This window comes from Salmo trutta, chromosome 36 (assembly GCF_901001165.1).
Source record: "Salmo trutta chromosome 36, fSalTru1.1, whole genome shotgun sequence".
NCBI classification, from domain to species: domain Eukaryota; kingdom Metazoa; phylum Chordata; class Actinopteri; order Salmoniformes; family Salmonidae; genus Salmo; species Salmo trutta.
Genome location: NC_042992.1, coordinates 677,963 through 705,809, shown reverse-complemented (window position 1 = coordinate 705,809; position 27,847 = coordinate 677,963). Strand labels below are relative to the sequence as shown.

The window sequence follows — 27,847 nt, the reverse complement described above, 5'->3', positions numbered from 1 at the left end:
GTGTGAATTAGGCCTTCATGGTCGAATTACTGCAAAGAAACCACTACTAAAGGACACCAATAAGAAGAAGACTTGCTTGGGCCAAGAAACATGATCAACGGACATTAGACCAGTGGAAATCTGTCCTTTGATCTGATGAGTCCAAATGTGAGATTTTTGGTTCCAACCGCCGTGTCTTTGTGAGACGCAGAGAAGGTGAACGGATGATCTCTGCATGTGTGGTTCTCACCGTGAAGCATGGAGGAGGAGGTGTTATGGTGTAGGGGTTCTTTGCTGGTGACACTGTCTGTGATTTATTTACAATTCAAGGCACACTTAAACAGCATGGCTACCACAGCATTCTGCAGCGATACGCCATCCCATCTGGTTTGCGCTAGGTGGGACTATAATTTGTTTTTCAACACGACAGGCTGTGTATGGACTATTTGACCAAGGAGAGTGATGGAGTGCTGCATCAGATGACCTGGCCTCCACAATCACCCGACCTCACCCCAATTGAGATGGTTTGGGATGAGTTGGACCGCAGAGTGAAGGAAAAGCAGCCAACAAGTGCTCACCATATTTGGGAACTCCTTCAAGACTGTTGGAAAAGCATTCCAGGTGAAGCTGGTTGAGAGAATGCCAAGTGTGTGCAAAGCTGTCATCAAGGCAAAAGGTGGCTACTGTGAAGTATCAAAAATATATTTTGATTTGCTTAACACTTTTTGGTTACTACATGACTCCATGTGTGTTATTTCATAGTTTTGAGGTCTTCATTATTATTCTACAATGTAGAAAAAAGTAAAAATGAAGAAAAACCCTTGAATGAGAAGGTGTTTAGAACTTTGCTGGTACTGTATATCAAATATTAAACACTGAAATAAAAGATCCCTGGAATGCTTATTTCGCTCAAACGTTGTGCACAAATTAGTTTACATTCCGGTTAGTGAGCATTTCTCCTTGCCAAGATAATTCATCAATCTGACAGGTGTGGCATATCAATAAGCTGATTAAACAGCATGATCATTACACAGGTGCGCCTTGTGCTGGGGACAATAAAAGGCCACTAAAATGTGCAGTTTTGTCACACAACACAATGCCACAGATGTCTCAAGTTGAGGGAGTGTGCAATTGGCATGCTGACTGCAGGAATGTCCACCAGAGCTTTTGCATGTTAATTTCTCTACCGTAGGCTGCCTCCGTCATTTTAGAGAATTTGGCATTGTGTCCAACCGGCCTCACAACCGCAGACCACGTGTAACCACGCCAGCCCAGGACCTCCACATCCGGCATCTTCACCTGCGGGATCGTCTGAGACCAGCCACCCAGACAGCTGATGAAACTGGGGAGTATTTGTCTGTAATATAGCCCTTGTGGGAAAAAAAACTCATTCCGATTAGCTGGGCCTGGCTCCCCAGTGGGTGGGCCTATGCCCACCCATGGCTGCGCCCCTGCCCAGTAATGTGAAATCCATAGATTCAGACCTAACAAATTTATATCAATTGACTGATTTCCTTATATTTACTCAGTAAAATCATTATATATATATATATATATATCCAGAGATGCAAAAAACAAAACTCCAAAGACAGGGTTTCAGTCCAAAAGATGTATTAAATTAATCACTTGCATTACTTTAACAAGCACAATTTACAGTCAAAAATAGGATATGGTCCATTAGTGCCTTAAAAAGTAATTTCCAGTACTTTACTTTTCCAACAAGGGGGACAGTTAAGAGTTCAGTCAGGTCTGGTCTAGCTTGAGTGCCAGTCTGTTTGCGCTATCATGCCCACTTCCTTGTCACTCATTGTCATGGCAAACAGTTTGGGATTGACAATGAGCAACGGAGATGGAAAGAACACAATCAGATATGGGTCCAGCTGTGGTCACCTTATTTAGACATTAAAACTGTACAAGACTCCATGTTAGATCACCATACAGTAAGAGAGGCATGAGAAGCTAGATCCACATAAATACGAAGACAAGTCTATTAGTGGACTGCTATGTGCTGTGGCGACAGAGAACAAGGCCTTGTAACACACTTGTGGTTGAAATGTTTATATATAAAAAAAAAAAATACCAAAATGTTCCAAGTGTGTCCAAGCCTAAAGGCTGATGTTTGTTGTATCTCTAACCCAGCAGAGAAGCTATACAGCATATACGAGAGTGAAAGCCATGGGCTGTAATGCTGTAGTGGGCTTTGCTGTCCAGAACACTTCCTCGAAAAGGATTTCTAGCTAGCCCGGTAAAGTTCTGTCTGTACATTAGCAAACAGAACACAGCTAGTTCTGTTCAAAACTCCTCTGAGAAGAAAATCACTTCAACAAATCCTTCAAATGCCCCTCTCACCAAGTAACAACGTTAAGACATCACAATGGAATCAGTTAACCATGTAGAGTTCAAACAGACAACAGTATTCCCACGGGAAGATTCAGCTTTGTTAAACCGCATGTACTTGGGGAAATGTTGGCTGGAGCGCAAACGTGCTCCATATTGTTTTACAAAAATGCAATTAATAAACCCAAGTAAAATATGAAACTTAATCAAGAATGGGTTAAGGTTAACATCTCACTTTCACTAGACTATGGGGTCAAAAGCAAAAAAATGTAGTACTGATTTTAAATATTAAACCTGGCAAATCCTCTTCTATAGACAAAATGCATCATCGTGTTGAACAGACAAGTGATTTTTTACAAGACTGTCAACAGGTAATCAATATATAATAGAAATTAACCAATTACACATTTATGTAAACTATATAATGAATAAACCTGGTTAGGAAGCGGGGCTCCATCTACACAGTCATCCATTTTGTTGCATATGTTACTGTTAAACATGTTGTTTTCTGTCTGACTGAGGAAGAGGAGGAGGGGCGAGAAGGAAGAGGGATAAACGTGTTGTTTACTATCTGACTGAGGAAGAGGAAGGGCGAGTATGAAGAGGGAGAAATGTGTTTTCTATCTGACTGAGGAAGAGGGGCGAGGAGGAAGAGGGATAAACGTGTTGTTTACTATCTGACTGAGGAGGAGGAAGGGCGAGTATGAAGAGGGAGAAATGTGTTGTTTTCTGTCTGACTGAGAAAGAGGAGGAGGGGCGAGGAGGAAGAGGGATAAACGTGTTTTCTAGCTGGCTGAGGAGGAGGAAGAAGGATAAAACGTTGATCTTTTTCTTTTTTCCAAAAACAAATTGAGAATTGATGTATGGGTCACCAATAAATCGTTTTCTGTTCCCAGGAAATCACAAGTCTTATATCAACCTTCCTGGAAAGTTGAACACTGCATTTTCCAAGGCTGTTGGAATGTTGACCGCTAAAAGCCCAGGGTAAGGAGATCTCTCTCAGAGCTGAGCTCCGTACTGGACCATGGAGAAGTTCTTCATGATGTCTTCCACAGCGATCCCAGCCTCCTGTATGTTGTACCTGGGGAACACAGAGGAAAATCGTTTGGCTAATAAAAGGTGCAGTGGAATACAATAAAGCAGGAATGGGCAATGATGGCATGGCTTCCAACAATATTTTCAGTATAAATCTTGTCAATGTTTTGATATATTATCTATCACAAACAGTGAAGATGGAAGATATGGGTGCACCAATATTTCTTGTACAGCATCACTTCAGTATCTGAACTCCGAGCATGATGGACATCACACTGATATCTAATATGAGTATGGATGCAAATTTCAGTCAATTTTGTTGCCAACTAACCAACCGCCATTAACCGGTTAAACAGGAAATACTATGAACAGTCTTTTTTTCAATAAGAGATTAAAAAACATCTCACAGTATTGAACATGCAGCTACTGGAATGAGGCAGAGAAAAGAATACATCATTTGCCAAAATGTAATTTTTTTATTTTATTTATTTAACTAGGCAAGTCAGTTAAGAACAAAGTCTTATTTACAATGACGGCCTACACCGGCCAAACCCAGACGACGCTGGGCCAATTGTGCACCGCCCTATGAGACTCCCAATCACAGCCGGTTGTGATACAGCCTGGATTCGAACCAGGGTCTGTAGTGACGCCTCTAGCACTGAGAAGCGGTGCCTTAAAACACTGCGCCACTCGGGAGCCCCAAATATATCCAGCTACACTGGTTCCGAAGGGGTAGAGACGGTAAGGTAGGTAGGTAGTTGGTTCCGAAGGGGTAGAGACGGTAAGGTAGGTAGTTGGTTCTGAAGGGGTAGAGACGGTAAGGTAGGTAGGTAGTTGGTTCTGAAGGGGTAGAGACGGTAAGGTAGGTAGGTAGTTGGTTCTGAAGGGGTAGAGACGGTAAGGTAGGTAGGTAGTTGGTTCTGAAGGGGTAGAGACGGTAAGGTAGGTAGGTAGTTGGTTCTGAAGGGGTAGAGACGGTAAGGTAGGTAGGTAGTTGGTTGGTTCTGAAGTGGTAAAGATGGTAAGGCAGGTAGTTGGTTCTGAAGTGGTAAAGATGGTAAGGTAGGTTGCTGGTTCTGAAGGGGTAGAGATGGTAAGGTAGGTAGCTGGTTCTGAAGGGGTAGAGATGGTAAGGTAGGTAGCTGGTTCTGAAGGTAGAGATGGTAAGGAACACCACCGTTCAATGAGGGGAAAAAAAGACACCTGATGCAAGCCAATTCACGAGACAGATTAACTTATCCATTAGCAACTTTGAAAGAGAGAAAATGTAAATATTCAAGAACTAGGATGGTTTCAAATCAAATTTTATTTGTCACATACACATGGTTAGCAGGTGTTAATCCGAGTGTAGCGAAATGCTTGTGCTTCTAGTTCTGACAGTGCAGTAATATCTAACAAGTAATCTACCAATTCCCCAACAAATACCTTTTACACACAAACCTAAAGGGGTGAATGAGAATATGTACATGAATGTATATGGATGACCGAGCGGCATCGGCAAGGTGCAATAGATGGTATAAAATACAATATATACACATGTGATATGATATGAGTAATGTAAGATTTGTAAACATTATTTTGTGGCATTGTTTAAAGTGACTAGTGATCCATTTATTAAAGTGGCCAGTGATTGGGTCTCAATGTAGGCAGCAGCCTCTCTGAGTTAGTGATGGCTGTTTAGCAGTCTGATGGCCTTGAGATAGAAGCTGTTTTTCAATCTCTCGGTCCCAGCTTTGATGCACCTGTACTGATCTCACCTTCTGGATGGTAGCGGGGTGAACAGGCAGTGGCTCGGGTGGTTGTTGTCCTTGATGATCTTTTTGGCCTTCCTGTGACATTGGGTGCTGTAAGTGTCCTGGAGGGCAGGTAGTTTGCCCCCGGTGATGCATTGTGCAGACCTCACTACCCTCTGGAGAGCCTTGCGATTGAGGGCGGTGCAGTTGCCGTACCAGGCTAATGCTCTCGATTGTGCATCTGTAAAACTTTGTCAGGGTTTTGGGTGACAAGACACATTTCTTCAGGCTCTTGAGGTTGAAGAGGCACTGCTGCGCCTTCACCACATTGTTTGTGTGAGTGGACCGTTTCAGTTTGTCTGTGATGTGTATGTCCAGGAATTTAAAACTTTCCACCTTCTGCTCCCTCTGCTGTTTCCTGAAGTCCACGATCATCTCCTTTCTTTTGTTGACGTTGAGTGAGAGGTTATTTTCCTGACACCACACTCCGAGGGCCCTCACCTCCTCCCTGTAGGCCGTCTCGTCGTTATTGGTAATCAAGCCTACCACTGTTGTGTCGTCTGCAAACTTGATGATTGAGTTGGAGGCGTGCATGGCCACACAGTCATGGGTGAACATGGAGTACAGGAAGGGGCTGAGCACACACCCTTGTGGGACCCCAGTGCTGAGGATCATCGAAGTGGAGATGTTGTTTCCCACCTTCACCACCTGTGGGCAGCCCGTCAGAAAGTCCAGGACCCAATTGCATAGGGAGGGGTTGAGACCCAGGGCCTCCAGCTTAATAATGAGCTTGGAGGGTATTATGGTGTTGAATGCTGAGCTGTAGTCAATGAACATTCTTACATAGGTATTCCTCTTGTCCAGATGGGATAAGGCAGTGTGATGGCGATTGCGTCGTCTGCAAACTGAAGTGGGTCTAGGGTGGCCGGTAAGGGGGAGGTGATATGATCCTTGACTAGCCTCTCAAAGCACTTCATGATGACAGAAGTGAGTGCTGCTGGACGATAGTCATTTAGTTCAGTTACCTTTGCCTTCTTGGGTACAGGAACAATGGTGGCCATCTTGAAGCATGTGGGGACAGCAGACTGGGATAGGGTGCGGTTGAATATGTCCGTAAACACACCAGCCAGCTGGTCTGCTCATGCTCTGAGGATATGGCTTGAGATGCCGTCTGGTCCGGCAGCTTTGCGAGGGTTAACACGTTTAAATGTTTTACTCACGTCAGCCACAGAGAAGGGGGGGGGCGGTGCAGTCCTTGTTCGCTGGCCGCAACGGTGGCACTGTATTATCCTCAAAGCGGGCAAAGAAGGTGTTTAGTTTGTCTGGAAGCGTGACGTCGGTGTCCGTGACGTGGCTGGATTTCTTTTTGTAGTCCGTGATTTCCTGTAGACCCTGCCACATATGTCTCGTGTCTGAGCTGTTGAATTGCGACTCCACCTTGTCCCTGTACTGGCATTTCACTTGTTTGATTGCCTTGTGGAGGGAATAACTACACTGTTTATATTCAGCCATATTCCCAGACCTCTTTCCATGGTTAAATGCGGTGGATTGTGCTTTCAGTTGTGTGAATGGCGCCACCCATCCACGGTTTCTGATTAGGGGAGGTTTTAATAGTCACAGTGGGAACAACATCTCCAATGCACTTCCTTATAAACTCACTCACCGAATCAGCGTATAATAGGTCGATGTTGTTCTGAGGCTGACCGGAACATTTTCCAGTCCGCGTGATCAAAACAATCTTGAAGCGTGGTTTCCGATTGGTCGGACCAGCGTTGAATGGTTCTCGTCACTGGTATATCCTGTTTGAGTTTCTGCCTATAAGACGGAAGGAGCAAGATGGCGTCGTGGTCAGATTTGCCAAAGGGAGGGCTTTGTATGCATCGCAGAAGTTAGAGTAGCAGTGAGTGGTCTAGGGTCTTGCCCATGCGCGTACTACATTCAATGTGTTGGTGGAATTTAGGTAGCCTTGTTCTCAAATTTGCTTTGTTAAAATACCCAGCTAAAATAAATGCAGCCTCAGGATATATGGTTTCCAGTTTGCATATAGTCCAGTGAAGTTCCTTGATGGCCATCTTGGTGTCTGCTTGAGGTAATGTACACAGCTGTGACGATAACGGACGAGAATTCTCTTGGTGGGTAAAATGGCCGGCACTTGATTGTAAGGAATTCTAGATCGGGTGAGCAGAAGGATTTGAGTTCCTGTATGTTGTTAGGATTACACCAAGTGTATTAAACCAAGTTAATATGATTATGATAGTGCTTTTGGCTTCTGGACAAATAAAGAAAGTTGATATGAAAACCAGTAGAACAGGAGAGAAAGGTTGTGTGACTGATGTTGCTAGTTTAGCTGTAGTCAGCTGCTTCGTGCTGCTACAACACCGCTCCCTGTGTGTCTGAGTCTCCGCTCCACACAGCAATTAGATGAAGATTTCTTATGGAAACTATCTGGACTAGAGACGGCCATTAGTTGGTAAGAAAGCTACGTTCTAACTATCTGACTAGAGACGGCCATTAGTTGGTAAGAAAGCTACGTTCTAACTATCTGACTAGAGACGGCCATTAGTTGGTAAGAAAGCTACGTTCTAACTATCTGACTAGAGACGGCCATTAGTTGGTAAGAAAGCTACGTTCTAACTATCTGACTAGAGACGGCCATTAGTTGGTAAGAAAGCTACGTTCTAACTATCTGACTAGAGACGGCCATTAGTTGGTAAGAAAGCTACGTTCTAACTATCTGACTAGAGACGGCCATTAGTTGGTAAGAAAGCTACGTTCTAACTATCTGACTAGAGACGGCCATTAGTTGGTAAGAAAGCTACGTTCTAACTATCTAACTAGAGACGGCCATTAGTTGGTAAGAAAGCTACGTTCTAACTATCTGACTAGAGACGGCCATTAGTTGGTAAGAAAGCTACGTTCTAACTATCTGACTAGAGACGGCCATTAGTTGGTAAGAAAGCTACGTTCTAACTATCTGACTAGAGACGGCCATTAGTTGGTAAGAAAGCTAGGTTCTAACTATCTGGACTATAGATGGCCATTAGTTGGTAAGAAAGTTCGAACGTAGCTATCTGGGCTAGAGACGGCCATTAGTTGGTAAGAAAGCTACGTTCTAACTATATGACTAGAGACGCAACACATGAAGCAACACTAGCGAGAAATACACATTAGACCTCCCCCTGTAGCACTATAACTTGGCCGTACCAGTCAGCAGTGGAGACAGTGTAGTAGACTGGTGGTCTGATGGTTGAGGGGTCACTGAAGGAGGATAGGTCCCCCAGGCCAGCAGCCCCCATGTTGTTAAAGACCAGCCAGTCTCCAGGGCTGAGCTCAGGCAGCAGGCAGTGGTCTACCAGCTGGTCTAGGCTGTCACATGATGGACCCCACAGGCTGCTGGAGAACACTGGCTCCTCCGTCGTAGACCCTCTCTGTGGAAGGAGAGGTTAAGATTACACACACACACACACACACACACACGGTCTTTGAGCAGGTGAGGCATATCAAACTATATGTTCAGCAAATGATAGAGGCTTCTCAACTCCCTGCCACCGACGGCGGCTTCTCAACTCCCTGCCACCGACGGAGGCTTCTCAACTCCCTGCCCACCGACGGAGGCTTCTCAACTCCCTGCCCACCGACGGAGGCTTCTCAACTCCCTGCCCACCGACGGAGGCTTCTCAACTCCCTGCCCACCGACGGAGGCTTCTCAACTCCCTGCCCACCGACGGAGGCTTCTCAACTCCCTGCCCACCGACGGAGGCTTCTCAACTCCCTGCCCACCGACGGAGGCTTCTCAACTCCCTGCCAGCTTACGGTCCTATGTGGTTTATTAAGCCCGGTTTGCAGTGCAACACATTGGGGATAGTGTGTTGATATTCCAAATATTCAAATAAAATGAGTATGAATATTTTTCGTTCAGATTTAAGTTGATTAAAAAAACGCGTTAATCATATTATATACAGCGCACTCGGAAAGTATTCAAAACCTTCACCTTTTCCACATTTAGTTTGTTACATTACAGCATTATTCTAAAATGGATTTGAAAAAAAAATCTCAATCTACACACAAAACCCCTTAACAGAAATACCTTATTTAAATGAGTATTCAGACCCGTTGCTAAGAGACTCCAAATTGATCTCAGGTGCATCCTGTTCCAATTGATCATCCCTGAGATGTTTCTACAACTTGATTGTAAATGTGGTATTTCAGTTTAATTTGTTATAAATTAGCAAAAATGTCAAAAAACATGTTTTTGTTTTGTCATGGTGTGTAGATTGATGAAGAAAAAACTATTTCATCAATTTTAGAGTAAGGCTGTAAAGTAACAAAACGTGGGAAAAGTGAAGAGGTGCACTGTACATAAAGTATTCAGACCCTTTACTCAGTACTTTGTTGAAGGACCTTTGGCAGCGATTACAGCCTTGAGTCTTCTTGGGTAGGACGCAACAAGCTTGGCACACCTGTATTTGGGGAGTTTCTCCCATTCTTCTCTACAGACCCTCTCAAGCTCTGTGAAGGATGCTCAGCTTGTGTGCAGTGAAGGCAGGAAACAGCTCAAGCCTTTCCTTTGCGACTTTTTCAAATCATAGTCTCACACCTCATGTAGCCTAGCCCATAGGCCTGTAGGCTCTACACCGGTTGTAAAACATAGGCAGCTCCCTGAAAAGCATTTCAGGTGAATCTGGTTGAGAGAATGCCAAGAGTGTGCAAAGCTGTCATCAAGGCAAAGGGTGGCTAGAATCATGTAGTAACCAAAAAAAAGTGTATTTTATGTGTTATTTCAGTTTTGATAGCGTCACCAAATTGTATAAATAATGACCCTTTAATGAATAGGTGTGTCCAAACTGTTGACCTGTAGTGTATATGCCACAGAATTCTAAGCTAATCTTGTTTGCTAAATGAACGAGTCTAGCCCACAGCCAGATCAGGGCATAACGTAATGACAATTCTGATTTATTCTGTTCTTCTGAAATGGATTACACTTTCCTCATCATGTTTCTTTAGACCCGTCTAAAATAAATCATGGATTTATTGTGATGGTGTAGGTAGACTATATTACATGGATTTATTGTGATGGTGTAGATAGACTATATTACATGGATTTATTGTGATGGTGTAGGTAGACTATATTACATGGATTTATTGTGATGGTGTAGGTAGACTATATTACATGGATGTATTGTGATGGTGTAGACTATATTACATGGATGTATTGTGATGGTGTAGACTATATTACATGGATTTATTGTGATGGTGTAGACTATTACATGGATTTATTGTGATGGTGTAGACTATTATATGGATTTATTGCGATGGTGTAGGTAGACTATATTACATGGATTTATTGTGAAGGTTTAGGTAGATTATATTACATGGATTTATTGGTATTTTTAAAATGTAGATGTTCCAAAGGTCTGCATCAGTGGCTTGTAGTCTGTGGGGAAGCCAGGAGATGCTGAATGTGTTTATGTTCATTAACGGTCAATTACCGTGAGACCGACAGTTATTTGCTTGACAATCACCGGTTGACAAAATGTCATGACCGCCACAGCCCTATCCACCACCTGTACCTTTATAACACACAGCCCTACTAGAGACCTATACATACTGATGCTCCTTACGAGAAGAGCAGGAGGGAAGGTTGGAGAGAGGGCCACAGCCCTACTAGAGACCTATACATACTGCAGGAGGGAAGGTTGGAGCGAGAGCCACAGCCCTACCCACCACCTGTACCTTTATAATACACAGTAAGGGGAGACTTGAGTGCTACTTTCACAATGACTAGGAATAATCAGCTTATTTTAATAACTTTAGGGGAGATATATCTAATGACATTTTACAAAAGAAATGCCAGTTTGTAAGGGAAATTAATTCAAATCGATTATTTAAGAGGGTGGGTTTATTTGGCACACCCATGGGCTTAATGGGTGCACAATACCCAATAAGCCCTGTCTGGAATTTTCACATATTTTATCAAAAAGTAAAGTTATTAAACTTCACATGACATTAACCTTGCATTTTCTATCCCCTTTTCATACAAAAAAAATAGGGCAGTACATGTTAGAAATGACTAAACTTTGATTTTGGTGGGTTTAATAGTTACTAAGCCGCTACTGACCTCGTCTCCTCTGACGAGGACCCGGCCCGCCGCTACTGACCTCGTCTCCTCTGACGAGGACCCGGCCCGCCGCTACTGACCTCGTCTCCTCTGACGAGGACCCGGCCCGCCGCTACTGACCTCGTCTCCTCTGACGAGGACCCGGCCCGCCGCTACTGACCTCGTCTCCTCTGACGAGGACCCGGCCCGCCGCTACTGACCTCGTCTCCTCTGACGAGGACCCGGCCCGCCGCTACTGACCTCGTCTCCTCTGACGAGGACCCGGCCCGCCGCTACTGACCTCGTCTCCTCTGACGAGGACCCGGCCCGCCGCTACTGACCTCGTCTCCTCTGACGAGGACCCGGCCCGCCGCTACTGACCTCGTCTCCTCTGACGAGGACCCGGCCCGCCGCTACTGACCTCGTCTCCTCTGACGAGGACCCGGCTAGCCGCTACTGACCTCGTCTCCTCTGACGAGGACCCGGCCAGCTACTACTGACCTCGTCTCCTCTGACGAGGACCCGGCCCACCGCTACTGACCTCGTCTCCTCTGACGAGGACCCGGCTAGCTGCTACTGACCTTGTGCACAGCCGGGGCAGGGATGGTGCTTCCTAGCAGCTTGCTGGAGAAAGACCCGTAGACACCATCGTTCAGGTAGTACAGGAACTCTGGCTCGTCATCTGGTGTCAGCTCATCTGAAGATGGATGAGGAGGCAGGCAGGATGTTTCAAAACGGAGTACACCAACAAAGAGACCGTAATATACCGTAGGCCCCTTAGTGGGTTCATTGCCACATTGCGTAATATACCGTAGGCCCCTTAGTGGGTTCATTGTAATGTTCTACAGCACCTGCTCTTAGATATTCTCTTACATGGTGTGTGTGCTCTGTTATAGGTATTTTCTCATCCTACAGAGAAATACTGCCTCCATCCTATCCCATTAATTAAATAGAAATGTTTTATTTTTTTATTTTTAAGCACATCCTAACTTCCGAGCCAGACTTAGAGGGTGGGGTCACGGCCACGGCCTGTCATTATCAACAGCAACCCGGGAGCAATTAATAGTAGTGATGGCAGTATTCAGTCAGCAGGCTCACCCTGAGCAAGGCCGTTCCAGTCCCGGGCCACAACCTTCTTGCCGATGACATTGACAGCCAGAGTGAAGGCAGAGGAGACGTAGTAGCTACCAGGCTGAGCAATGACTTGCACTCCAGACAGAGTGGGGAAGTAGGCATCCAGCAGCAGTCTGACGGTGGTATGAACCTAGAGAGAAGAAGTCAGTTGAGTAATGTCTGTGTGCAAAACAGCATTATATTCCCTCTATAGTGCACTACGTATTACCAGGGCCTATTAGGAATAGGGGGCCATTTGGGATAACATACAATCTGCATCGTTTTTTTGTGTGTAAGTAATGCCATGTGATGAGAGGTATCATCATGTACCTGTTTGAGCTGAAACTCTGAGCCACAGAATCCACCGCCAATGTCCAGGATGCTCATGTTGAACCCCAACTCTGCCTAACCAGGAAAGAGACAGAAATGTTTTTTTTTAAAGAGCAAAAAAGAGAAGGGCGGGGGGAGACACGGGGCAATCAGGCCTGAGAATTTGATATTGAACACTTACAGGATGTCTATGGACATAAACTTTTCACGCGTGAGTTCCAAATATCCAGCTGGTCACCCCCCCAGCCAGAGTGGTCAGAATGCACTCACTGTTCCAACAACATGTGATGTCATAATGCTCTCACTGTTCCAACAACATGTGATGTCAGAATGCACTCACTGTTCCAACAACATGTGATGTCATAATGCACTCACTGTTCTAACAGATGATGTCATAATGCACTCACTGTTCCAACAACATGTGATGTCAGAATGCACTCACTGTTCCAACAACATGTGATGTCAGAATGCACTCACTGTTCCAACAACATGTGATGTCAGAATGCACTCACTGTTCCAACAACATGTGATGTCAGAATGCTCTCACTGTTCCAACAACATGTGATGTCAGAATGCACTCACTGTTCCAACAACATGTGATGTCAGAATGCACTCACTGTTCCAACAACATGTGATGTCATAATGCACTCACTGTTCCAACAACATGTGATGTCAGAATGCACTCACTGTTCCAACAACATGTGATGTCAGAATGCACTCACTGTTCCAACAACATGTGATGTCAGAATGCACTCACTGTTCTAACAGGTGATGTCATAATGCACTCACTGTTCCAACAACATGTGATGTCATAATGCCCTCTCTGTTCCAACATGTGATTGTTGCGCAACAGGACAGTTAACCTGCCCTCAAACCAAGGCACGCTGCCTGCTAATTATCTATGTGGTAATTTCTACTGTAGCATACCTTATGTATGAACACTGCATTCGTAAAGTTCAGACCCCTTGACTTTTTCCCCACATTTTGTTGAGTTACAGCCTTGTTCTAAAATGGATTAACTAATTTTTTCCCCCCTCAATCTAGACACGATACCTCATAACGACAAAGCAAAAAACGTTTTTTTTTTTTTAAATCTTAGCAAATGTAAATAAAAAAATAATAATATCACATTTACATAGTATTGAGTGAAGGGTCTGAATGCCTTTGTTGAAGCACCTTTTGTCAGTGACTACAGCCTTGAGTCTTCTTGGGTATGACACTACAAGCTTGGCACACCTGTATTTGGGGAGTTTCTCCCATTCAAGCTCTGTCAGATTGGATGGGGAGTGTTGCTGCACAGATATTTTCAGGTCTCTCAGGAGATGTTCGATCGGGTTCAAATCCCGATCGAACACTCTACCATGTCGGTGATCAGGTATACCCCTGTTGTCGTCAGCTAACTTTATGGTGTTGGAGACGTGCTTGGCCACGCAGTCGTGGGTGAACAGAGTACAGGAGGGGACTAAGCACGCACCCCTGAGGGGCCCCAGTGTTGAGGATCAGCGTGGCAGATGTGTTGTTGCCTGCCCTTACCACCTGGGGACGGCCCGTCAGGAAGTCCAGGATCCAGTTGCAGAGGGAGGTGTTTAGTCCCAGGATCCTTAGTTTAGTGATGAGCATTGTGGGCTATATGGTGTTGAATGCTGAGCTGTAGTCAATGAACAGCATTCTCACATAGGTGTTCCTTTTGTCCAGGTGGAAAAGGGCTGTGTGGAGTGCGATCGCGTCAACTGTTGGGGCGGTGTGCGAATTGGAGTGGGTCTATGGTTTCCGGGATAATGGTGTTGATGTGAGCCATGACCAGACTTTCAAAGCACTTCATGGCTACCGACGTGAGTGCTACGGGGCGGTTAGTCATTTAGGCAGGTTACCTTCGCTTTCTTGGGCACAGGGACTATGGTGGTCTGCTTGAAACATGTAGGTATTACAGACCCAGTCAGGGAGAGGTTGAAAATGTCAGTGAAGACACCTGCCAGTTGGTCAGTGCATGCTCAGAGTACACGTCCTGGTAATTCGTCTGGCCCAGCGAAGAGAGCACAAAAAAGCATTTTGCTCGTCTGGTAGGCTCGTTTCACTGGGTAGCTCGCGGCTGGGTTTCTCTTTTTTAGTCCGTAATAGTTTTCAAGCCCTGCCACATCCGGCGAGCATCAGAGCCGGTGTAGTACGATTCAATCTTAGTCCTGTATTGTTTTTTGTTTTTAACCTCGACCCCTTTTTCCTCCACAATTTCATGGTATCCAATTGTCCGTACGGGAGTTGCAGCAATGAGACTCGGGAGAGGCAAAGGTCAAGAGCCATGCGTCCTCCAAAACACGACCCAACCAAGCCGCACTGCTTCTTGACTCAATGCCAGCTTAACCCGGAAGCCAGCCACACCAGTGTGTCGGGGGAAAACACCGTACACATGGCGGCCGTGTCAGGGCGCATGCGCCCACCCCGAATCAGAAGTCGCTAGTGCGCGATGGGACAACGACATCGCTGCCGGCCAAACCCTCCTCTAACCCAGACGACACTGGGCCAATTGCGCTGCGCCATGGGTCTCCCGGTCGCGGCCTGCTGAGGGATTTATTATAAGCATCCGGATTAGTGTCCCGCGCCTTGAAAGCGGCAGCTCTAGCCTTTAGCTCAGCGCGGATGTTGCCTGTAATGGTAGTCGACATCCCCTTCAACATGCAGAACAATAAAGGGCTGCAGGTGTGGAGGCTCGCCAACGTATATAGTTATGGATCATTTAGTTATTGTCCTTGGTGTGGTTGGCCCTTTAAGGGGGGAGATGACATGGTCAGATGGGAGAAACAGGAGCTTATTACAGGGTATTAAGGGGGGAGATGACATGGGGGTGAGTAGAGGAGCTTATTACAGGGTATTAAGGGGGGAGATGACATGGGGGTGAGTAGAGGAGCTTATTACAGGGTATTAAGGGAGGAGATGACGTGGGGGAGAGTAGAGGAGCTTATTACAGGGTATTAACCTGTTAGGGCTAGGGGGCAGTATTTACACGGCCGGATAAAAAACGTACCCGATTTAATCTGGTTACTACTCCTGCCCAGTAACTAGAATATGCATATAATTATTGGCTTTGGATAGAAAACACCCTAAAGTTTCTAAAACGGTTTGAATGGTGTCTGAGTATAACAGAACTCATATGGCAGGCAAAAACCTGAGAAGATTTCATGCAGGAAGTGGCCTGTCTGACAAGGAGTCGTTCTTCTTGTCTCTGTTTATTGAAGAGTGAGGATCTTAGCTGTAACGTGACACTTCCTACGGCTCCCATAGGCTCTCAGAGCCCGGGAAAAAGCTGAACGATATCGAGGCAGCCCCAGGCTGAAACACATTATCGCCTTTGCCAAGTGGCCGATCAGAGGACAAAGGAATTAGGCGCGTGCCCGAGTCGACCCCGTGCTGTATTTTCTTTCGGCTGTTTACCTAATTGCAGATTCCCGGTCGGAATATTATCGCTTTTTTACGAGAAAAATGGCATAAAAATTGATTTTAAACAGCGGTTGACATGCTTCGAAGTACGGTAATGAAATATTTAGAAATCTTTTGTCACGAAATGCGCGTGACCCTTATTTACCATTGGGATAGTGTCTTGAACGCACGAACAAAACGCCGCTGTTGGAACATAACTATGGATTATTTGGGACCAAACCAACATTTGTTATTGAAGTAGAAGTCCCGGGAGTGCATTCTGACGAAGAACAGGAAAGGTAATCAAACTTTTCTAATAGTAAATCGGAGTTTGGTGAAGGCTAAACTTGCTGGGTGTCTAAATAGCTAGCCCTGTGATGCCGGGCTATCTACTTAGAATATTGCAAAATGTGCTTTCACCGAAAAGCTATTTTAAAATCGGACATATCGAGTGCAGAGGAGTTCTGTATCTATAATTCTTAAAACAATTGTTATGCTTTTTGTGAACGTTTATCGTGAGTAATTTAGTAAATTGTTAGTAAATTCATCGGAAGTTTGCGGGAGGTATGCTAGTTCTGAACGTCACATGCTAATGTAAAAAGCTGGTTTTTGATATAAATATGAACTTGATTGAACAAAACATGCATGTATTGTATAACATAATGTCCTAGGTGTGTCATCTGATGAAGATCATCAAAGGTTAGTGCTGCATTTAGCTGTCTTCTGGGTTTTTGTGACATTATATGCTAGCTTGAAAAATGGGTGTCTGATTATTTCTGGCTGGGTACTCTGCTGACATAATCTAATGTTTTGTTTTCGTTGTAAAGCCTTTTTGAAATCGGACAGTGTGGTTAGATTAACGAGAGTCTTGTCTTTAAATAGCTGTAAAATAGTCATATGTTTGAGAAATTGAAGTTATAGCATTTCTAAGGTATTTGAATATCGCGCCACAGGATTCAACTGGCTGTTACGTAGGTGGGACGATTTGGTGCCACCTGCCCTAGAGAGGTTAAGGGGGGAGATGACATGGGGGTGAGTAGAGGAGCTTATTACAGGGTATTAAGGGGGAGATGACATGGGGGTGAGTAGAGGAGCTTATTACAGGGTATTAAGGGGGGAGATGACATGGGGAGAGTAGAGGAGCTTATTACAGGGTATTAAGGGGGAGATGACATGGTCAGATGGAGTGGTTATGAATAAAGTCTGTAGGTTGACCTCTGATCAGGAAGGTTAACTTCTCTAGGGTAGGGGGCAGTATTTTGACGTTCGGTTGAAAGGCGTGCCCAAATTAAACTGCCTGCTACTCAGGCTCAGAAGGTAGGATATGCATATTATTAGTAGATTTGGATAGAAAAACACACTGAAGTTTCTAAAACTGTTTGAATGATGTCTGTGAGTATAACAAAAACCTGAGAAAAATCCAACCAGGAAGTGTGGAAATCTGAGGTTTGTCGTTTTTCAAGTGATTCCCTATCCAGTATACAGTGACTGAGGGTTCATTTTGCACTTCCTAAGGCTTCCACTAGATGTCAACAGTCTTTAGAACGTTGTTTCATGTTTCTACTGTGAATATGAATAGAATAAGAGGGCCTGGAAGTAGATGAGTGAAAAAAATGACATGAGCTCAGAGGCGCGCACTCACATGAGTGTGAGCTGTGTTCCTTTTCTGAAGACATTGGAATTGTCCGGTTGGAATATTACTGAAGATTTATGTTAAAAACATCTTAAAGATTGATGCTATACATCGTTTGACATATTTCTACCAAACGTAAATTGAACTTTTTTTGACTTTTCATTGTGACATTTTCGCGCGCTTCCTACATTTGGAGTAGTGGACTGAACGCGAACAAATAGGAGGTATTTGGACATAAATGATGGACTTTATCGAACAAAAGAAACATTTGTGGACCTGGGATTCCTGGGAGTGCATTCTGATGAAAATCAAAGGTAAGTGAATATTTATAATGTTATTTCTGAGTTTTGTTGACTCCACAAAATGGCGGGTTTGGCTTCGTGTCTGAACGCTGTACTCAGATTATTGCAAAGTGTGCTTTCGCTGTAAAGTTGTTTTGAAATCTGACACAGCGGTTGCATTAAGGAGAAGTGTATCTATAATTCTTTGAATAACAATTTAATATTTTATCAACGTATATGATGAGTATTTCTGTAAATTGATGTGCTCATTCACCGCAAGTTTTGGGAGGCAAAACATTTCTGAACATTACACGCCAATGTAAAATGGGATTTTTGGATATAAATATAAACTTTATCGCGCAAAACATACATGTATTGTGTAACATGAAGTCCTATGAGTGCCATCTGATGAAGATCATCAAAGGTTAGTGATTCATTTTAGCTGTATTTCTGTTTTCTGTGACGCCTCTTCTTGCTTGGAAAATGGCTGTGTGGTTTTTCTCGTCAAGGTGCTGTCCTAATCTAATGCTTTCGCCGTAAAGCCTTTTTGAAATCAGACACTGTGGTTGGGTTAACCAGAAGTGGTTAGGGTTATCTAGGGTGTATCTTTAAAATGGGATATAATAGTTGTATGTTTGAGAAATTTGAATGATGAGATTTTTGCTGTTTTGAATTTGGCGCCCTGCTATTTCATTGGCTGTTGAATAGTGTGTCCCGCAGGTGGGACAGTAGCGTCCCACGTAGCCCTGAGAGGTTAATACCCTGTAATAAGCTCCTCTACTCACCCCCATGTCAAACACACAGCGGGCATCCGACAGCGCGTGGGTGTAGGCCTGCAGGTCCTTGCAGGAGCTGGGAACGTGGAACCTGAAGACACAACCAAAGACAATTGTAATTACTGTACTAACAGTAGTAACTAGGTTTCTAAAATACGATTGTAAGGATTAGGAAGATGCTAAATCATGGTAGCTACTGCCTGAAGCAGAAGTAAAACAGATCAATTTGTCGCTACAGCCCCAACAGGTAACTCAAGGTCAAATGGATTGAACCTAAACATGTAGATTGGATGAACCAACCCTTTAAATCATTCCAACGGACAAAGCACTACGTGTGATGGTCACCATTTAACAGCATCCTAACTACACTGTGAAAGATGTGTACTTACGTAACTCCCACCACCTGCACCCCCAGGTCCTTGGCAGCCTCCAGCAGGCGCCTACAGCTCTTCAGAGAGCAGCCAAACTCCATGCTGGTCTCTGCTGCCTGGGCCCATGTAGTTACCTGAACCAGCAGCCTGGGAGGAAGAGAGAAAGGCACAATTCACTTTATTCACTAAGGACATTTTACATATGTCCCAGGAATCTGACCTGTGGTGCTGAGAAAAAAAGAAAAAAAAACATAAGACAGAAGAATTTACACCATTTACAAAAATTCATTAGTGACCGGTCCTCTCTTCCATAGTTCACAGAGACCTGGCACGGTCCTCTTCTCTTCCATAGTTCACAGAGACCTGGCACGGTCCTCTCTTCCATAGTTCACAGAGACCTGGCACGGTCCTCTCTTCCATAGTTCACAGAGACCTGGCACGGTCCTCTCTTCCATAGTTCAGAGAGACCTGGCACGGTCCTCTTCTCTTCCATAGTTCAGAGAGACCTGGCACGGTCCTCTTCTCTTCCATAGTTCACAGAGACCTGGCACGGTCCTCTTCTCTTCCATAGTTCAGAGAGACCTGGCACGGTCCTCTTCTCTTCCATAGTTCAGAGAGACCTGGCACGGTCCTCTTCTCTTCCATAGTTCAGAGAGACCTGGCACGGTCCTCTTCTCTTCCATAGTTCAGAGAGACCTGGCACGGTCCTCTTCTCTTCCATAGTTCACAGAGACCTGGCACGGTCCTCTCTTCCATAGTTCAGAGAGACCTGGCACGGTCCTCTCTTCCATAGTTCAGAGACCTGACATGGACATATCAGTATGTGATACTGATAAAAAAGAGTGAAGGAGCTTTTTTCCCTTTTGAATTACTTCAACTTTTCCCAGTTAACTACAAACCAAGAAACACTTAGATGTGCAATTTCCTTTTAGAGACTCTGGTCTGCATGGGCACCTACCTGGCATTGGGGTGAGAACGGGCTATCTTGCAGAGTTCCGTCTCGCTGTCGCACACCAAGAGGTCGACGCCGTTCTTGGCTGCGTGTTTGATGTGGGACAGCTGTTTGCAAACTCCAGAGAAGATGATGTTGTCAGGGGGCACGCCATGGTCCAACACCAGACTGACTTCAGCCTGAGACAACACATCATATGCACATACGTTAGAACACATGACATACAAGTTTCATTTTAGGAGAGGACAATGAAACAGTTAGACGTGTAGTTCAAATAAAATGTTTTTGTGAAATGCGTCGAAAACAACCGGTGTAGACCTAACCGTGACGTGCTTATTTACAAGCCCTTCTTGGTGACAGGGGGCAGTATTCGGATATTCAGATGAATAGCGTGCCCAAATTAAACTGCCTGCTACTCAGGCCCAGAAGGTAGGATATGCATATTATTAGTAGATTTGGATAGAAAACTCTGAAGTTTCTAAAACTGTTTGAATGATGTCCGTGAGTATAACAGAACTCATATGGCAGGCAAAAACCGGAGGAAAAAATCCAACCAGGAAGTGGTTTGTAGTTTTTCAATTGATTGCCTTTCCAAACTACAGTGTGTGTGTGGGATCATTTTGCACTTCCTAAGGCTTCCACTAGATGTCAACAGTCTTTAGAACCTTGTTTCATGCTTCTACTGTTACTGGGGAGAGAATAAGAGCTGTCTCAAGCCTGGGACCAGTGAGTTGTTTACTGCGCGGGCGCGCCGTTCCTTCTTTTTCCTCTAATGAATACGCTATTGTCCGGTTGGAATATTATCAAAGATTAATGTTAAAAAGACCCTAAGGATTGATTGTAAACATTGTTTGACATGTTTCTACAAACAGTAATGGAACTATTTGACTTTGTCTCTCCTTGCTTGGAAAATGGCTGTGTGGTTTTCTTGTTTAGGGCCGGTCCTAACACCAAGTAGACTAAAATAAAAAAATTATAAAAAGTAACATAACAATAACGAGGCTATATACAGGGGGCACTGGTACTGAGTTAGTGTGCGGGGGTACAGGCTAGTTGAGGTAACCTGTACATGTAGGTGGGGGTGAAGTGACTAAGCATAGATAATAAACAGCAAGTCGCAGCAGTATACAAAAGGGGGGGGAGGAGTCAATGTAAATTGTCCGGTGGAAATTTTATGAATTGTTCAGCAGTCTTATGGCTTGGGGGTAGAAGCTGTTGAGGAGCCTTTTGGTCCTAGACTTGGCGCTTGTCGTGCGGTAGCAGAGAAAACAGTCTATAACTTGGGTGACTGGAGTCTGACAATTATATGGGCTTTCCTCTGACACCGCCTATTATATAGGTCCTGGATGGCAGGAAGCTTGGCTCCAGTGATGTACTGGGCCGTACTCACTACCCTCTGTAGCGCCTTGCGGTCAGAGGCCGAGCAGTTGCCATACCAGGCGGTGATGCAACCGGTCAGGAGACTCTCGCTGTTCCACTGGATATCATAAGGTGAATGCACCAATTTGTAAGTCGCTCTGGATAAGAGCGTCTGCTAAATGACTTAAATGTAAATGTAAATGGTGCAGCTGTAGAACCTTTTGAGGATCTGGGGACCCATGCCAAATCTTTTCAGTCTCCTGAGACTACATCACAGATTGTTGGTGATGTGGACACCAAGGAACTTGAAGCTCTCGACCCGCTCCACTACAGCCCCTTCGATGTGAATGGGGTTGTTTTCAGCCCTCCTTTTCCTGTAGTCCACAATCATCTCCTTTGTCTTGATCACGTTGAGGGATAGGTTGTTGTCCTGACACCACACGGCCAGGTCTCTGACCTCCTCCCTATAGGCCGTCTCATCGTTGTCTGTGATCAGGCCTACCACTGTTGTGTCGTCAGCAAACTTAATGATGGTGTTGCAGTCCTGAGTGAACAGGGAGTACAGGAGGGGACTAAGTACACAACGCTGAGGGGCCTCCGTGTTGAGGGTCAGCGTGGCGGATGTGTTATTACCTATCCTTTAGTGTTTGTGATCCCACTGGCACAGAGAAAGCCCACAGAATGACAAGCTATTCAAGAATGCTGTTAGTGTTACTTGATTGATCTTTGTTTTCATAAAAACATAAGTGATAAAATAAAATAAAAAAAATGTAAAAAAAGGTACCACTCACCTTGTTAGCACAGACGAAGCCGAGGCCGAGAGAGGCCAGGACCTCGATGACAACCAGGCTGCTGTTGGATTGGACCTGGTAGTAGGGCCTGATCTGGGGCATGGTGAGCTGCCACTGGACATGCTGTCTCATCAGGGACCCAAGGTCAGACACTACAAACACACTCTTTTCAGCCTGGGGAACACAAGAGCTAGTTATATATACACACACACACACACACCTCTCTAGTGCTTGTCTGTCTGTAAATATATATATACACACACACAAATATATAGCGAAGCACTAGATATAGATATAATAAATATATACATACACACACTGAAAGACAAGCGCTGGTCACACACACACTGAAAGACAAGCGCTGGTCACACACTGAAAGACAAGCGCTGGTTACACACTGAAAGACAAGCGCTGGTTACACACACACACACACACACACACAAACACTGAAAGACAAGCGCTGGTCACACACACACTGAAAGACAAGCGCTGGTTACACACTGAAAGACAAGCGCTGGTTACACACACACACACACACACACACTGAAAGACAAGCGCTGGTTACACACACACACTGAAAGACAAGCGCTGGTCACACACACACTGAAAGACAAGCGCTAGTCACACACTGAAAGACAAGCGCTGGTTACACACACACACACAAACACTGAAAGACAAGCTCTGGTTACACACGTTACACACACACTGAAAGACAAGCGCTGGTCACACACACACTGAAAGACAAGCGCTGGTCACACACTGAAAGACAAGCGCTGGTTACACACACACTCATCTTGTTGCCTGAAGAAAAGTAAATGTGGACAATTCCAACATCTTCAATGTGCGCCTCTGAATTGGATGAGGATACGTGTACCCCCTGGTGTCTCTTCACTAGTCCTTCAGAGCTGCGATGCCTGTGAGAAGGACTCGACCTCATGACGGGCATTAGCTTATAACAATTGAGATCTGAGAGACATGCGAGTGAGTAGTGCTTCGGAGCACAGCAATTGGTTCATCCCCAGGGCACAACAGCCACAAGGCAAGGAATTGGGGGGGGGATTTACACATTGTTAAGGCTTTCATGAATCATCCTCCAGGGTTCTTTTAGCTGTTCATGTGAAATCAATTAATTCCCTCACCAGAGCTTGTTCGTAAACATGTCCGTCAATGACATCTTCCAGGGTGGTTCCTCTCTCCAGGAGTTCAATCATGTGGTTTGGTTGGTCAGCAAGTCCTTTCATCTCAACCGTATTCAGCAGACAATCATAAAGAAGTAGTAGTCAAGTCAAAGTCGCGACTGAGCCGTGGGTCCTGCAACACACAGACAGAGGACAACGATATGTTGCTGGTAGGTGGACAATCACCTTAATTATTACAAAACTAATTTAAGAAACCATGCAAGATGGTACAACAACAAAAAATAATTACTTTTCAAACACTTCAAATATCTGAAGACAGAAGTAGATAAAAATATATTTATTTTCCACCATGCTTGCTGAGACATGGGTTGGACTGTGTATGATGTGTCCAATATTGACTTTAATTCCAGAGGCGTCAGCTTGATCTAAAAGCTGCTTATATCACATGTAGACATAAATAAGCCCCTTTGTAAGGGTGCCTTCAAACCAAAACACATCAACTGGTTGTCTGACGCAGCAAAAACACCACTAGGCCTTCCCACAACGCACTGCTCTTATTGGGAACCATCGAGTCCCTGCTCTTTTTACGCATACATTCGTCCGATTTGAAAGCAGCCTACGGAAAGTACGTTCGTCCGGTTCGAAAGCAGCCTACGGAAAGTGTCAGAATGGCTTCTGCTTACATGGACAAGTCTGTAGATGGCCGTGTCCCGCTATCAGCTAGGATCCCAAGGCGGCTCAGCGTTGAAGTCAAAGCGCTCCCGGTAAAGGGCCGCCCCTAGGCCTTCTGGGTAGCAGTTATACACCTGTAAAGAGAAGAGGGAGCCCTGTGGGGAGAACAGGTACACGTTTTTTTTTAAAGTTGCTGATTGTTTGTGTTGAAACTGGAAAACGTGTGACTCAAAGGCCTAGAGGCTCAGACAAGTCGTTAACATAGTCAGCCAGGCGTAACAGCATAGATAGAGGGTACAGTGTGTTCAGATCTAGTCACTATTGCATAAACCCGGAAAGTAATTATATTCATTGACAGCTTTGGGAGATTATACTGATGGTAAAGTCTGTACACATAGCTATGTTGAGTGAAATTTACTGCACCCTAAAATAACCATTTGTTAGTGACTTTTCCACTACACAGTGGTGTATGGAAGGATCGATATGTTACGTACTTAGCTGCTACCCAGTTGTGCTTTAGGTAAATATTGACAATGTTAAAACATGGCATTCTGTACTCATTTACCGGAGCACTGTAACCAACTATGTTTAGGAAAAACATTCCTAGGGGAGTTTAAGATTCATTTACTGAGGCTGAAAGCTGTTGGATACACATCAATAAAACATATTATTAGCATAATTAATCAATGTGCTTTGACAAGCAAAGAAATAAATGGGAGAGAAAATGTTGCCATGCAACGCAAAACACTAATGTAATCTAGCAAGTGTTACTTTGATTCCCAGTAAAGGCGGTATTTTGAAACAGTATCGTGGATTACCTTGATGAACGGGTAGGATATAAACAAGTATAGATTAGAAAATGTAACTAGGTCTGAACCTGTACTTTAGACCTCTCTAACACCCAGATTCTAACTCCCATTCACCAGCTCGGCAAGCGTTTTGTCAAAATACGTTCATTGATAACCAAATACAAAGTTTCGTTGAGCAACCATATTAAATGTACTCACGTTGAGCCGGTATGTACTTCCAAAAAAAGTCTAAATAAAATAATTACAATTAATGGGGGGGAAAAAGCCTCTTGGCCACCTCCAATATCCTCAACCGCTGTACTTCAGCCCCGTGCGTGGCTATCATGAGTAAACCCTGGAGATCGAGCTGGCATTTTATCGCTTGTTTGGACATTTTGATTGATACCTTTTTAAAAAAAGAAGTACATACCAGTCGTAACGGGAGTCAATTATTAAGATAGTTGCTCAGCGAAACTCCATATTTGGTGACCAACGAACGTATTTTGACATAACGTTTGTAAAGCTGGTGAATGAGAGTTTGAACCGGAGCTTTCTGGGCGTTAGAGAAGTCTAACACATACTGGTTCAGTTTAGCTCATTAGTTTATCACAACACAGCAAACGACCAAGGAATGATGTCTGATAAACATTAAGATGTAGGTAGCTACTTAATAACATTTATTTTGCTGTCAATCTCCAGAGACACAGCGAAACGTTTTAACATTTGACAGTAGCTAGAACTCATGAAGATAACGGCGGCTGTTGACATTGCGCTAACAAGTACACGTAGCTAGCTAGCGAGCTACCAAAATCGTAAAAATACATTAAAATGCCATAATTTATCAAATAGTATCTTATTTTGTTTCTACATGTAAACAATGTGTGTAAATATTTACAAGAGCGCCATTTCCAGATGGAAAAGGTAAGCAGGTAGCTAGCCAGCTACTCGCCTGTCCTGTGGCTAGCTAGCCGTTAGCATCCTGTTCGCTGGTTAGGACTGCGACCGCCATGTTGCGTTGGCTAACCAGCTCACTTTAGCACGAATTTAAACCAAAAAAAACATTCAATCGAAGTTTTTTTAATACTTACGTGAGATAACGGCGAAAATGTTTCGGAAAATCGTCTTCTCTTTTTCGGCGGAATTTTTAAAATGTAGTGCACACCACATAAAAAGAAAGAAAAGCGTCTATTTTTGCCATATGTTTTGGCTGACGAGAGCTCGGTAAATGTCCGGACGTTGTTACTCTGGGCTAGTGGGAGGAACGAAGACGGAAAAACGTCATCAACGAGGCGGGGTCTGCTTTGCCTTAGCCAATCATGTTTCTCTATTTTTTTTAAAGTCAATACCAAATATGTATTTCCGAATTGTTGTGAGTTTAATCATGGTCATTATATTATTTAATGCTTACATATAACTTTATCGAGATATAGGGACTATCATGCGAAAACTGTTTGGGAGATTATTTCAGACTCATGAATGTTATGACAATTTAGTTGCATTTGCTGTTGAATAAGATTCTGAATCATTTATATAATTATGAACAGTAGCAACAGATGTTGCTCACATTGAAACCAATGAACTTGTTCATAGTTGTGTGACTAAAGTAAACGCTGGCTATTTGTGTCTGATCTCCTATTATTTATGTGGCTCAGCTGACACTCTGTCAATGCAGTGCGCACATCATGTAAACACAAATACTGTACATTAAACAGGATTTTTTTTTAGTTTATCTGCTATACTATAGAATCCCATTTCAGCTACCCAAATACCCAAACTCCAGTGCTACAATCCCCACAGCGGCACACATTTCTGTTGTAGCCCTGGGCAAATGTACCTGATTCAACTCATTAAGGGCCTCATGATTAGTTGACAAGTTGAATCAATTGTGTTTAAAAATGTTTACTGTAGGGGGTACTCCAGGACCCAGAGTTGGGTACCACTGCTCTAATCTAAATTCTTGTTTGTCCTAAATAAATATAGAAATGTTACTAATTTCTTTCACTTGTTTGAAACACTGATTCAGCTTATGCTCCTCACAGAGTGAAATGGTTTTAAGTCCAAGTTCATTTACAGGGTGAATTATGCATAGTCACAAGATTCAGGGAATATTCAATAGCTGTAAACATTTGGGTGTGACACAAACTTTGAACTCCTGTGTTATTTCTTACATCGACACTTTCCTCACAGATGAACTTTGTTAAGCACCCATTTTGTTTGGCTTGGTAAAATTCAGGTAAACATTCACTCGAGTGACCCACTTTTATGTAATTGGTTCTATAAAAAAACGAAATCCATAACTATTCTGTAACTGGTGGTTCATTTCTCATCCTGCTACAGTTGTCAGAATTTGTGTCTTTGTGTCACCCTACACCAGTTACAGAATAGTTATAGATTTCGTTTTTATAGAACCAATTACATAAAAGTGGGTCACTCGAGTGAATGTTTACCTGAATTTTACCAAGCCAAACAAAATGGGTGCTTAACAAAGTTCATCTATGAGGAAAGTGTCGATGTAAGAAATAACACAGGAGTTCAAAGTTTGTGTCACTCCCAAATGTTTACACCCTAATGTTACACCCTACTGTTACTGTAACACCCTACTGTTACACCCTACTGTTACACCCTACTGTAACACCCTACTGTAACACCCTACTGTTACACCCTACTGTTACACCCTACGGTTACAACCTACTGTTACACCCTGCTGCTACTGTTACACCCTACTGCTATGGTTACACCCTATTGTTACACCCTACTGTTACTGTCGCACCCTACTGTTACACCCTACTGCTACTGTCACACCCTATTGTTACACCCTACTGTTACTGTCGCACCCTACTGTTACACCCTACTGTTACTGTTACACCCTACTGCTACTGTTACACCCTGCTGTTACACCCTACTGTTACACCCTACTGTTACTGTTACACCCTACTGTTACACCCTACTGTTACACCTTACTGCTGCTGTTACACCCTGCTGTTACTGTTACACCTTACTGCTGCTGTTACACCCTACTGTTACACCCTACTGTTACTGTTACACCCTAC

At 44.1% G+C, this 27,847-nt stretch overlaps 1 protein-coding gene and 1 long non-coding RNA gene across 2 annotated transcripts; both read right to left on the bottom strand.

Annotated features, from left to right (window-relative positions):
• Positions 1 to 1,573: 1,573 nt before the first annotated feature.
• On the bottom strand, positions 1,574 to 26,058 carry azin1b (antizyme inhibitor 1b). Its single transcript, XM_029736103.1, has 12 exons — positions 25,886 to 26,058; positions 24,021 to 24,164; positions 23,338 to 23,509; positions 22,199 to 22,372; positions 20,055 to 20,227; positions 19,115 to 19,243; positions 18,735 to 18,816; positions 12,625 to 12,699; positions 12,280 to 12,445; positions 11,763 to 11,878; positions 8,289 to 8,512; positions 1,574 to 3,397 (listed from the first exon to the last, which is right to left on the bottom strand). The coding sequence occupies exons 3-12, from the start codon at positions 23,437 to 23,439 to the stop codon at positions 3,316 to 3,318; spliced, it is 1,323 nt and encodes a 440-aa protein (XP_029591963.1). The 5' UTR covers positions 23,440 to 23,509; positions 24,021 to 24,164; positions 25,886 to 26,058; the 3' UTR covers positions 1,574 to 3,315.
• LOC115176240 (uncharacterized) lies at positions 11,114 to 11,756 on the bottom strand. The gene is made up of 2 exons (XR_003872195.1): positions 11,243 to 11,756; positions 11,114 to 11,202 (listed from the first exon to the last, which is right to left on the bottom strand). It is a non-coding gene; the product is annotated as an uncharacterized LOC115176240 (long non-coding RNA).
• Positions 26,059 to 27,847: the final 1,789 nt, after the last annotated feature.